Here is a 13933-nt window from a genome sequence, read left to right as displayed (position 1 = left end):
TGTTCTTTGTCATATCATGAAGCGTCAAGGCCTGTTTTCCTTGTTACTGATGGTCTTGCATATGATTGGAAACTGCGAGCAACGCTGAGGACAAGTTGGAGGCTACCTATGCTTGCAGGGCATGAAATACTTCGTTGCTGCTTGGTTCACGATTTAGGCGAGACTACTTTTCTCATATTCTTTTATGTCCTCAATTATGCTGAACGCAGAAGAAATTTCAAAAAAGATCAATGCCATAATGAATCTCTTTGGTTTCATATAGAGCTGGTGTTCAAACGTTAACTTGTATGATTGCGCCAAGACAGATCATTTATGAAGCAAATTCCTTTCCGTTTTTTGGCTGTCCGAGTGACGTTACCACCACCTTTTAAACAGCCATCTCTAGCGGAAAAAGATATAAATGCACATTATCACGCCTTGTGTGGTTTTTGGAGTTGAGTGGTCATCTTACCTGTATCTTTTTGGGGAGTGACTGTCATACTGAATTTGTTGCCGAAGGGCTTCCTTCCGAGATTTCGCACACCAGACCTGTAGAAGAAAGGATTTTCAAAACCAGAAGAAGAACGCGATCGCTTATATTTTACTCATAATCGTTGATGCGGAGGATTCGGTACTAGCCACGTTCGCGTGTACGCCTACAGCAACGCATGACGTCCATCTTCCCAGCGGAAGCGCTTGGAAGACGCATCGCCTTAAAGCGTCAGCAGCAAGTAGCTTATGTGAGTGAAGTCGCCTCCAAAGAATTAGTCATTTAAAAACGGCTAGCGCATCAAGTAAGAGGAGACCAAGAAAAAATGTGGATGCCAAGCGAAGCTATGGAAAACCGCCACTACAACTGCTGAAGGGGGCAGGGGCATTCTTTAAAAATACGAAATCATTATATGGCCCACGAAGCGCAAAATTCGGCGTTAACATCCGATGGTACCAAAAAACCATGTGACAACGAGATGACGTGACGTTTGACATGATGACGAAACATGACTTTGTCATCACCTTAAACGTCATGTGATGACGTGATGACGTCATCGCACCAAAGGTCACCTGATGACGTCATCACGTCAAACGTTACGTTACGCGGAAGGGCGTCGTCACGTCGCGATATCGCCCGATGACGTAATCCGATGACGTCAATAAATGACGTCACGTTAAACGTGACGTCACGCGATGACGTCTTCGTCAAGGGATGAGGTCACCTGATGACGTGATGTGATGCCTCTTAGAGAAGCAGCTGCATACTGCGCACTTCCCGCTTCTTTACACTGTCTCTGGGATCGGCCCACTATCTTGTGTGAGCAGAGGTCCACGCAGGCGGTCACGAAAAATCCCGACCAACTAGATAAAGGCTAACAGCTTCGCTGCAAAAGGCAGCACGTGGCATTTGATCGTGTGTACTCACAGTTCGACGTGCTTTCGCCGACAACAATCACTAGCTCGTTTCAGACGCAGTCACACGTACGAGGGTTAATTGCATTATGAGGACGTGCGAGGAAATGCGAAGCGGTAGCATCGCATTCTGGTAAACGCGGCTAATAATTGTACTCCCTACGCGAATTTTTTTAAACACAACGCTGCGAAAAGAAATAAACGCGATCTAAGCTGCCGGATTCACCGATGGTCAAGGCCAGCGGGTAGAACATTATCACCCGAACAAGATAAGTCCTTCCAGTAATAGCTCACACACAATGTAAGCACCACTAGTATCATTTCTCAGGCAACACTGAGCGCCATGTGTTCAGTATAGACTAAGTAGACCGTCAAAAAAGCACATACTCTCCGCGAGAGATAAACACCACCAGTCCTTCTGATAACTAGGTGATTTTAATTATAAATGTGTGTTTTATGCCATGTTTGAGATTAGTTTTCTTCGCTACTGGTTTAAAACATGGCATCGTGTGTAAAATTTTGGTGGCCACTTTGTATCTGCTGGTACCGTAACTATAACGGCCCAGGCGTTCTCGAGTTCTTTTAAAGTACGAAGCACATAAGCCCTTTCCCTACCGTGGAAGAAGAAAATTGTACCAAATTTACCGGAAGTTTTTTTTCGCTCAATTTGTAGAGATGTTCTTTCTGAATAAAACTGCAGCATTGTTTCAATTCAATTGGGTTGCTTTATTTCATTAATTGCGTAAAAAAGATAGCTCGAAGATGGCTTCACAGCATGGCCGCAATGTCTTGCAGAAAAGCGTTTGTCAGGGCGCAATAAACTATGACAGCAGAGAATATGAAAAAAAATAGTAGAGCGCTACAGGGATAGTAGTTTTATCAATTGTATAAACTTGGACATGCAGCAGCACCAGCAACGCGCAGAACTGTTGTTGACGCCGTCGGCGTTTTGCCCGCGTTCGCACCGAACGCGCGCGGCGTTAGTGCTGTTGCCGGTGCCTCTAGGAGTGGCTCAGAAGTTTTCGACGAGGTCAGAACGGGAAACTCGTCGAGCAACGTCGGAACTCTTTACCACATTCTCGCCTCGCAACGTTTTTGTATAAATAGGCATTTGGTGCCGCAGCTAAACGTCGCCTCCCCTCCCTCCCGTCCCCCCACGGTCTTTCGTGCGACGGAAGAAGTCGCGTTTGCTCTCTCTCTCTCTCTATATATATATATACATATATATATATATATATATATATATATATATATATATATATATATATATATATATATATATATATATACATATGGTGATTGTAAAGAAGGAAAGAAACGCTTAATTCTGCAGCCCTTCATGCAGCACAGCGCAGAACGCGCGTTTGCTCTCTGCCGTGCGTTCGCTCCCCGTGAAAGCGCGCGTCCCTCGCGCCCTTTCACTCGCACATACAGCATACGTCGCGCGGCGACGATTTCATCGCCGTTGACGTCATACGGAACCTCACGGCGACGGCGACGGCAGAAATCCGCTTTGGAGTGTCAATATAATTGCTATCGCAATGATAACCTAAACGGTGCAAAAACACGTACATGAATAGCGGTTACTTTTGCACAGCTCCTAACACAGTCAGTATAAGCCGTCTTGGTATGGTAGACTTCGAAGCAAGGCGCGGCACAGAGGCCAACTTCGCACTGTTCGCACCAGTACGGCGTTTCCTTCCATTTCTGCTGCGCATCGTCTTTGCTGCGAGACTGGTAACACACTATGCACCTCTAGAGACCTGTCGTCTGACGAGCAGTCGTCGAAGAACTTCCTTTTACGCGCGCTTTCATTACCTCGTTTCGAGGAGGCAGCCATGTTTCATGCGGCGGTATCGGAGGCGGCAATACAATTGAAGCCGAGACACAAATGTCACAACATCGACAAGCATGGCCATCTAGCATCAAGACACACAACTATAACGAGTATAGTCATCAAAGATTCCCTGTGTGACAAATTTTTGTTGATGACGAGCATAGTCGTCATCGGTCATTTTGGCACAAAATCTCATGATGACTATACTTATCAATGAGAGGGAAAGGGTTAGGGGCCCGGGCTGTCGGCGTCTAATGTGATGTCATGTCGTCGTGGTCACGCGCAAAAACAATATCTAAAAAACTTGCTGCGGCTCAGCTTAGCTAGCCGGTGAAACCGCGTTGCAACAGAAGAGGAGCCGGCGTTGCATCTTATATATAGAAGGGGCGGCTCGGTGGGATTCGTCGGCAGATGTGGAAAGTGAGTCGGAGAGACTGAAAGAAGCCAGGCTTCGTCGTCGGAACGAAACCAAGAGGAGGCAGCGAGCCGAGGACACGGAAGAAGAACGAGCCGCACGCCTCGAGAAGCGTCGTAAGTACGAAGCGGCCAGGCGAGTGGATTCAGATGAGGATAGCACCCTAAACGTGTTCAAGTCACTGGACGACAACCCCTTATCATCCTGCCTCACCGACCATCGGGCCGTCTTTGTGGTAATTGCGAAAAACAAGATGAACACTTTCAAAATAAATGCGTTACACTTTAAAAATGTGTAGTCTTCAATGTAACCATAACTTAACGAGAGACAACAACCAAACCTAAAAACTCAGACGTACGAAGCTAAACGATAAAGATGTAACCGTAGAGAGAGAACCAAGCTAAACAATAAGATTAACCGTACCTCGCGCTACGCACACCCAGGCGTAACAGAGTTCACCACAGTCAATTTGTTTTGCATGTTTGGTCGTTTAAGAGTAATACGCTCATTTAAAAAGAATATGCGGTCAACGAAAGTATCACGACAGAACTTTGTTGATCATAGCTGTTCTAAGCGCCGACAAAGAATTTCGAGAAAAACAATTTGCAGACAGCTATGGCACCTACGGTGCTTTTGCGGCATAGCATGCCCGCAGTTTCGACGAGCAGCTAACATCTACGAGACTTATTGGACTAAAAATATCATTTATATGCGGAGGAGGACGTCATTAAAGGTGATTGAACAATAGTAACTGTGATGTGAAAAGTAACGCGTACTCCGACATTACCGACCAGTCTGGTTGCGTATGTTGCCTGCTTTCCGCTCAATTCGACAAATAGTGTGAACAAACTAGCTGCGTTTTACGCGCTTAAGATTACGATTCATGCGAACAATCCGTACGTAGAGCACGTAGTCTGAACGCTGACTAATGCTCGCCGGTGACACAAAATAGCGCACTGTAATACTTGCAGGCATGCCCACCACGGACGGGTACAGTCGAACGCGCTTTATAACGAATTGCTCGGGGTCTCGGAAATCGTCCGTCATACAGGTCATTTCGTTGTAAAGGTCGCGCACCACACAGCTCACGATATAACCAGGACCATAGTTTCTTTTTTCTCTCCCCTTCATCTCGACAATGTAAATTTCAAAATAGGCATATCATCATTATCATTATCATCATCAGCCATAAATACGCATATATAGACATGCAACAGAAGCATTGAAGTCCTTAAATGCTACGCGTTAGTAAGTCAGCGCATAAACGTTTAATATATTATGCAGCTGCTGCAAACTTCACATTACATGCAATAAATTCAGCAGTAGCAATCTCTTTGACGTTCTAAATTCCGCAACGCCCTGCTTGGAAAACGCTGCTTCGTTGATTAAACTGCATAGTATCCTAATACTCTCATGTATACATAATTAGATAACTATGGTAAGGCTGTAATATACCAGACACCCTGTCCCGGCTGCTCCTAGGCAGCTGCATAACTGTATTCCCCTTTGTGGTCAAACTTTAAAGCTAATAGCCCCTTTCGACCGTTTGCGTGGTCCTTGATTCAACATTCACCACCGATATAAAGGCGCCAGTGCAAAGGGCACATACTACTGGCAGGGCGAGTTAATCGCAGAAAAAGAACTACTTACCACTTTAAGCCGCTCTTGCTGTCTAACTATACCTAATCTGTTCTCTGCGGAATTGCCCACTTGAACATCGAATGCTGCATAAATATTCTCACTACTACAATACACGTCGTCAAGGGCATTATTCTTTTATTAAAGCCAATGTCTTTCTACTGAAGCATTCGGCTATTCGCTTACATTATAGATCATCGTTGATGGCATCTTCACAATTCTTTGTTAGGTATCATTGACTTTCACTCCTTAAAATTTCATAAGCTACACTCCTTCTCTCCTGAACAAACTGTCTCCTGAACACCAATGTGCACTATAGTGAACATTGGTGACAAAATACAACCGCATAGAATTTCTTGCCAAAAGCACAACCATAATGTCACTTAAGTGGTAGCTTATGTTCAAGGTCCGTACACAACTATATACTGAAAGTTATTACCTGGCCTTCGCCACAAGCAAACACAAACCCTTCAGTTTTGCTGTCTGTGGGTTGAATGCTATTGTTCGTTCCTTGTAGCGGCAGCAAGAAGAAAGCATGACCGCACAGTGAAGAATGCAAGCAGCGACAAACGGTGCGATATGAGACGTCAGTATTCAGAATGTTACAAAACCCAACTGTTTTAAAAGACACCCTCTCACTTAAGGCGCCACTAGAGAACAGCAGCAAATTAGTTTGCACGGATCTTTGCAAAACTGTATTTTCAATGACTCGGCGAGAAAAGTTTGATTACTGGCGAAGGAAATGAAGGCAAATTCCTTGCTTCGAACTTAGCGCCAATACATCATAAAGCTTACGCCACTGGAGCGTCACAAATGTAAATGCATTTTTCCCTACTGGCACTGTTCCTGTGCACGAAAAGTTCCTAAACTTGCTGCTTTGAGTCAATTGTTCAGTTAGGTGCAATGCAGTCTATATATATCTAAGAACTATTACCTAGACCCAAGTAAGCACAAAATTTCTGACGTCACAAAGAGCTATTGCGGGAACAAGAACGCGGCGGTGCTTCTAGTCATTTGTGATTGCTTTTTTTATTTTTATTTTTTCTTGCTGAGCCACCTCTCAAATACAGAGTGTGTGTGCTGCGATCGCAAACATGTAGTATAGTAGTACCGTCCAACCTGCTTTTTCTTATTGGTATATCGACTTAGCTGCATAAGTTCTCACGAGACCCGCTATAGGGGCAAGAAGATTTACTAATGGGAAACTTGGGGCATCCATCCAACTGGTCGCATGAAAATCTTTGAAGTGAGCCCCGATACCCGTTATTTGGTATAAACGCCTTTCTGCTGATATTTTGTTCCGGTCCGGGGATTAAACCTGCTAACAATAACATATCAGCCGCTGTCCCACTACTGACAACTGGTGCATCCTGGCCTCGTAAACCCCGAAGCCAGTTCAAGGGCATAATAAGTTTTCAAGCCAGCTCTTAATACCGACTGTTATAATATGAACGTGGAAAAAAAAATTTTTTCGTTCAAATATTCGTGTTAGATTGTGGAGGCAGCATCTCCACGTATATGGATAAATAAACCCTCTCCTTCTGAATATTGTCATAAAAAAAACCGTATTTAGTGGTCAAAATCATAATAAACTTCAAACTTCAAATAGACTTAGATGAAGATCTAACATCGCGTGGTACGTTGGATTGCTGATGCTGCGTGCTATATTTTTGTGTCAACTGATAGTAATTGAGAGCTACTTGATGGTTGCCTTTTGTCGTTTGTGATGACACAACGGCCTATACCGAATTGGTGGGAACTTTCACAAAATCTTACAGCATTAATGCGCCTAAACCACTTTCACATTGTTCGGCATGCTTCAGACTTTGAATCGGGGTTGCATTTTTTTACGCAATTCCTGCTGAGCTAATCCTGAAAAGGAATAGAAGCAATGTACCCAATTGAGTACATTGGGACCGAAGAGGCTAGGCTATTACTAGGATTTACTATAGGATGCTACTAGGTTGTTAAAGCTAAGCTGCTCGCCTGTTACTAGCTAGGCTGTTACCAGGTTGTTATTAGCTGGGCTGTTACTAAGCCGTTACTATATAGGCTGAAGCTAGGCTATTACTGGCTACGCTGACCGGGAAGCTTGCCACTGCGCGGCACAAAACACACCACTACTACCAATGCAGTGTTCAAAAAATGCCTTGTATACCGCAAGTACATACACCCACACATTTGTGCTATCTATGTGAATATTAAAATCATACCGCTTTCTAAATGTCCTGCCCTAAATCGCACATATACTGTTTCTATCTGATGGGAACGACCTGGGTGTGCTTCTGTCGTCACCCAGTTAAGTGTTCTAAAGTGAACGTGCAATCTTAACCATTGAACACAAGCCTGAGCATGTGCTCTCGAACAAGAGCAGTAAATGCGTACCATTGCGTTTCCGATGAAAAGTAATTGCTTGCCCGATAAATGTTCTAAGCCAGGAAGTCGGACATCTTGAATTCTGGATGTCTTCAACAGGTATTCATAGGTCTAGAATATGAAGAAAAAAACATTCTTTCAGTAGCTTTCACGTGTGACAGCATAAGATCGCAAACTTTCATCTATGTTTACATTCCATCCGAGCAATACGAATCATTCCAGAAGCGTCAAGATTATTCTCCTTGTCATTAGAACCTCGTGAGGCAAACGCTTTTAATTTTTTCCCTATTTTCACAAAGCTAATTGAAATTAAAAGCAGTAGCTAAATAACCTGTGCGTCGTATCTCAGGAAAACTCGAGCGCACCGAATTGAAGGAAACAGTTCAAATGTATATCTGCAGCCACGTCATCTTGTTGAACACCAGTATAGTAATAAGCCCTCGAATCCCAATTAAAATAAAACGTATGTACCTTATGTTTCTAGTTTTATCAGTTCTGTTTCTTTTCTCGTTTTTTCCACTCTACACTGCCTGCTGCTTTTGTATTTGTTTCAGCCATAATAATTAGGCAGGTCACCGCTTTTATTGGCTTTTACCCTAAAGCCATGTAATTCTCTATATTGGTTTTGGAAGTCAAATTGACTCATTGCATTTTTTAACATACGCGAAGCTAGCAGGTGAACTACGAAGCGTGAATCCCGATTAAAAAAAAACATATTACAAAGACTGCGCGTTCTTTCTTTTTTCTTGCGTAGTCTCAAAAATACTTTGTGACGGGGATATTATGCTCAACTAATAGAAATCCTGCTACTAATGTGTACATCTTCTGCATATTGTACGACTGTTTGCATCATTCTGAGCACACGCAGGTCCAATGCATGTAGCCGTGGGTTGCTCCTATTTCGCTGCCTATGCAATACGATTTCGTTTTTTCTATTATTATTATTATTATTTACAACGCTCCTCCTGTGTTGACCTCCTATCACCACCCCCGATTACTTAGAGATCGTATTACTCTCTTTTCTCAGTTACGCCCCCTCTGACTGTCCACCCCCGCTAACCGTCACTCTCCTTCACCCTAGGACGCCCAACGTGTACGTGGAAACGTGCAGATCACCTGCTAACAATTTAATGTATTCCATGCACCGTTGTTGCTTTAAATCTCTAATATCGGGCAATTTTAAACGTTAGCTTCTTTTGTGACAATCCACTCCTTAAATCAATGGATCGCGGGTCCGTAGGAGTGGGAGTAGAAAGGCGGTGAGGTCGGGGTAAATTATTTAAGAGGATGTGGTGAGGGGGTTGGTGAAAAAGCGAAGGAGCAATCGCGCAGCCACCAGCTGCGCGCCACACCTCGTATGCATTTATCGAATCGGCTTATACAGCCATCTGTGATACCCGTGAAATTGTGGCGGTGACTGGCTGTTTTCTCTACCGAATCACGCAATGAAACAACAAATGGTGCCCACATATCCTCACTGCGACAGATATGCACCTTCAAACGCGTAATTACTTTATGCTTTTACTAGGGAACATTTCAATTTGCTAAAAGTACACCCTGCTTCAATCATCAAGTCAATGTCGGTCATGTGACTGACCACCAAATTTCACTAATATGTCCACTTCATTACGTACATATATCAGCGTACCCGTGAAATTGCAGAACCGTTGCATATTGGAATGCATGCGCAGTCTTTTGAGCCAGGCATCTATCGCTCCATAAGCAGGTGTTTGCACGCTTTTCTGAACAACATGTAACCACCCTTCCTCCAATGCGACCGCTGATTGTCACCCCATTCTTAATCATCTTAATTTGTTTTGGTTTTTTTATTACGATCCTGTATATTTAATCGGCACGTCATTTAAATAAACCTTCACTTGAAATACTGAAGAAATTCCAGCGGATTTCGAAGAAGCAGACGCTCCCTTGGATAACCGCTATCGACGGTCGCTATCGGAAACGTTCTTGTTCATTTCTTATAATCCGGGAGAAAGCGCAGTCAAAATTATCGATGTCGTGTCAGAAATTGTCGGTACGTTACCTTGAACGCAAGTCTAACGCCCCCGTTGTCAGCGATGTTTTCGCCTAAGGTATTCTTGCCGTTGAGCTTGACGATGGTACGAAAGAAAACAAAAAATTACAATGACAACTTGTTAGTTCGAACAAGTGCGTGCAACAAATAAAAGGTTATAAACAAGGCGAGGCATTTTGGTCAGGTCACAGTGACCTGTCAGCGATACATGTATACCGTTATCCGCGACATGCTTCAGCTTCGGAAACTGCCATTGAACAAAGGCACTAACCATGCAACTTATAGGATTATGAAGCTGACTAAATTGAATTTTCTAAGTGTCATCAGCACATAAGGCTTCAAATATTTCTATCAGGAAATTTACCTGCTGTTCGTAGCGATTCATTGCGGTTATAAAATGAACGCGGAAAAGCGCCATATCTTGCTCTATTCGATCGCAGTGCGCATCTGCGCCTGGCAAACGTTATCACCGATGAGAGAGCTCAGCTCACTTGTGTCCTAACTCGGCTGATAGTATTTCATTCGTCCTTTTTATTTATTCGTTTATATGCTACCACCGGCTGCCGTTCGGTTGCTGTGACAGCACTTGCAACAATTACGTTAAATTATGGGGTTTTACGTGCCAAAACCACGATTTGATTATGAGGCACGCCGTAGGCACGCCGTTATTATGAGGACTCCGGAAAATTTGGACTGCCTGAGGTTCCTTTAACGTGCACCTAAATCTAAGTACACGGGTGTTTTCTGCATTTCGCCCCCATCGAAATGCTGGCCGCCGTAGGCCGGGATTTGATCCCGCGACCTTGTGCTGTGCTTAGCAGTCCAACACCATAGCCATTAAGCAACCACGGCGGGTAGCACTTGTAACAATGGATTATTGCAATGCGTGTGTGAATGTTTGCAAACAAGCAGCTGTGAAAATAATGAAACGAGCAAAGGCAAGATCAAACGAATATTACCGCACAAGGATATTGTTTGCAACTACGGAAACCTGGCCGCGCGGGGTAAATGACAAGAGAACGCGACGATTATTCGACATGTTGAAAGAATGGCGCAGCACACAATCACTGTGAATATACGGGAAAAAATAAAAGAAAAAAAGTGAACGAGACATCATCCGAAGTATTTCTCCTTGAGCAAGTTTGGAAACAGCTATAAGAAGATGGACAGCAAACAGAGAAACATAGCCTAAAAGAGTACACATACCTGTTGCCTCGCTTACGCAAACTAAACCTCCCTCCTCCTCACCCCCCCCCCTTTTTTTTACGTTATTCCTTGAACTCCTGGATTTCATCTACCCTAATCTAGCGCACCGTCTTATTCTTCTACTCCTCCCCCTCTGAGGGTGGGAGAAAGTGAGCTACGGGTACATAAAGAACGTCGCAGTTTCGCCCGATAGGCGAAGCATCGATTGCGATAGCTAATAATTAGACGGCTATACGAAGTAGGGATAGTAGTCTTATCGGTCGTATAAACTTGTAAACACTCGCTTACTAACTAAATTAACAAGCATGGTGTCACGCGCGCACAGGCAGACATGAACACATCTCACTCGATAACCGCGGACACTCGCTGTCAAAACGCTGGCGTGAGGAAGAGCGGCAGCGACACCAAGCGAATTGACCTTCGTGCTGCCTCTCGCTTGAACGTGAGCTAAGCCGTGAGAACACAGCACACACGAAGCCATCAGCCCTCGGCAAGCCTAGACCCTGCACCCACTGCAGATGGCTTTCAACATATGGCCCGCGCGGCCGCGCTCAGCCGCGCCGTACGCATCCGCCGCCGGAGTAGAACCCCCCCTGCTGCCTTGCTTGCTATCGAAGGCGGCGCACTTACTCTCCGCCTTGCTTTCTTGCACGCGCCAGATTAAGCCACCATCCTTCTCGTCTCACCCTCGCATGCTTTCATTCGCACCCACAGCATACGGCGCGCGGCCGCGATCTTATCGCAGTTGGACTTTATGCGGCACATCACGGCGATGGCGACGGCGGAAATACGCCTGGAGTGTCCATATAATTGCTAGTCGCAATAAAACCCTGCTAAGGAAAACAAGTCCCCTTTCGGAAAGGTGGCTCGAGTAACGTGCCGTGTTCGACCACGGTTTATCACCACATAGGAAAGGTCAGGCATATTGAACCTTGCTTAAAAGGACCGACAAGTTGCTAGGGGCGCCCCTCTTACCTGCCACTTACCGTGCACGCGTGTCTATTTGCCCCTATCTTTTCGTAGAAATTGTTCGGGTACGTGAAAAACCTCACGTTACTACGAGTACAAAACCTGCTAAGGTCAAAGGTGGTCCGGCAAAAGAGATTAAAACACGTTCGTGTTAGCTGAATTCGCCACTTCTGCAGCTTCTAATGCACTGTTGCTTTTGGCAAAAAAAAGAGCAGAAGATTATATATCAAGCGCTATTTCGCACTTTCAAGATCAATATTGCTTTGTTATGTCTGCGTCTTCTTTATGACACCGAAGAAGTGCCATACACCGAATACAAAGGAAAGAAGACGACGCACAGTGCGCAGACATAACAATTTGGGTTATTATTTAGTTGTCAAATGCTACGTTTTAAATGTTTGCCTTTACCCCTTTTGGTATGTCGTCGAATGTTGGACGTTTCAATCCATCCAGTGTGGGCAATCCCGCCCTCCTGTGTACGGGCCATGTGTTTAGGCAACAACAGGGACATATGTGAATTCGTGGGAAGCCCGGTGCCGCTCCTCTGCGCTGCGGCGACGTTTCGGTCATGGGACCAGTAGAAAGTTTTGCTTTTGCATCGAAATCAAGAGTTGTAAATGTCAAGTACACCTCTCTAGCACAATAAAGCAAGACAGCTGCTTAACGAAGCCTTGTAAAAGCGTTCAGAGACAGCTCGCGCTTTCACGTTACGTAATCTTAAAAGCCCCCCCCACTACCAAAGATTACTGCCAGCGATTCAGGCAAATGTCTAAAGCTGCACCGACCATCAAATGTGTTGAAAGAGCAAACGCCACTACACATAATTATAACATGAAAGTCAGCCGGTTGAGCGGAGAGTTTCAGAGCACAGATAGAATGCGAGGGTACTAACCGGCATCTTCGCCACGGGGTCAAAGATGCTGCCATACTGCTTCACGAAGCAGTTTGTTTTGTTCGCGAAGCGGTTCTTCGTTTTCTTGCTCCACCATTGCTGCAACCGTCCGTTGCCATCGAACTGGCTCCCTGGCACGGAAGAAAAATACATTCGCGCACGTTTGAGTGAAGAAACCGCAGCGAATAAGAAAATTATATTCTGGGGTTTTACGTGCCAGAACCACGATATGACTATAAGGCACCCCTTAGTTGGGCTCCGGACTAAATTTGACCCCCTGTGGTTCTTGAACGCGCACCCAATGCACGGTACAGAGGCGTTTTTGCATTTCGCCCCCATCCTAAATGCGGTCGTCGCGACCGGGAATCGACCGAGTTCGGCCCCCATTAGAATATGGGCCGAACGCCAGTCATCTAGTGTATCGTACATTAAAAGCAGGTTGAAGAAAGCCAGGTTGCCAAAGATAGGCGAGAGCCAACCACTACGGCGGCCTTCATAGCTCACTATGTAGATTAGAGCCATTAAAACCCGTAGCTTAATCTTTATTCAGCGGCTCGCAAACTTCACACCATGGCTAATCACGGTATTGTCACCACAGACGCTGTCACAAACCATCGTGAGAACGCATTCAGAGCTTTCAGAGTGCGTTTCCTTAACGTGCAGTTTCGTTTGATTATTCCTTCACTATGGAAAAGGCTATGAGAAGTGTAATTTGATTGCGCGAAGCCGTGCGTTTGTAATATAGCCACAACTTCTTAGCGTGTAGGGTGGAGCAAGCGCTGCCGGCACTACTTGCTACCGGCGCATTAAATGTATCTGGTTCTGCATTGAGTTTGCGATTGTTCAAAGAGGAACGACTTCACTTTATTCAGCCTGCTTGAGAAATCTCACGTAGTTACACCTGAATCTTCCCAGCGAACCATGTTGTCGACCGTTTGTATATATTATGCTTGCTAATACTTTCTTTTCTTAGGTTGTTTCTCTGCAGGCAAAACTAATATATATACCGCAACTGATTTATACCAACGTGAGTTTCTCTTGCGATTACCGCTTTTCGACACTTCACCGCTTTTTCACGCACTGAATAGGAGAGTATTCGTTTCGTTATTAGAAACTTTCAAATATTCGCACACCCTTAAAAAAATGCAGATCTGTCATGCAACATAGCCGCCTTCCAGAATATTG

The 13933-nt window shown here is 44.8% G+C and overlaps 1 protein-coding gene across 1 annotated transcript in view; it reads right to left on the bottom strand.

The window, feature by feature from the left end:
* Window positions 1-447: 447 nt before the first annotated feature.
* Window positions 448-13933, bottom strand: part of LOC119432592 (neprilysin-4-like) — a 50566-nt gene continuing 37080 nt past the window's right edge. The window contains exons 17-20 of the mRNA XM_049658310.1: window positions 12749-12879; window positions 9691-9756; window positions 7659-7760; window positions 448-528 (exon numbers count right to left, since the gene is read on the bottom strand). Coding sequence (XP_049514267.1) covers window positions 448-528; window positions 7659-7760; window positions 9691-9756; window positions 12749-12879 — 380 coding nt within the window. The remainder of the gene's footprint in view (window positions 529-7658; window positions 7761-9690; window positions 9757-12748; window positions 12880-13933) is intronic.

This window comes from Dermacentor silvarum, chromosome 11 (genome assembly GCF_013339745.2).
Source record: "Dermacentor silvarum isolate Dsil-2018 chromosome 11, BIME_Dsil_1.4, whole genome shotgun sequence".
Lineage (NCBI taxonomy): Eukaryota > Metazoa > Arthropoda > Arachnida > Ixodida > Ixodidae > Dermacentor > Dermacentor silvarum.
Note: the sequence above shows the minus strand (reverse complement) of the source record. Positions and strands in the feature narration are given on the sequence as shown.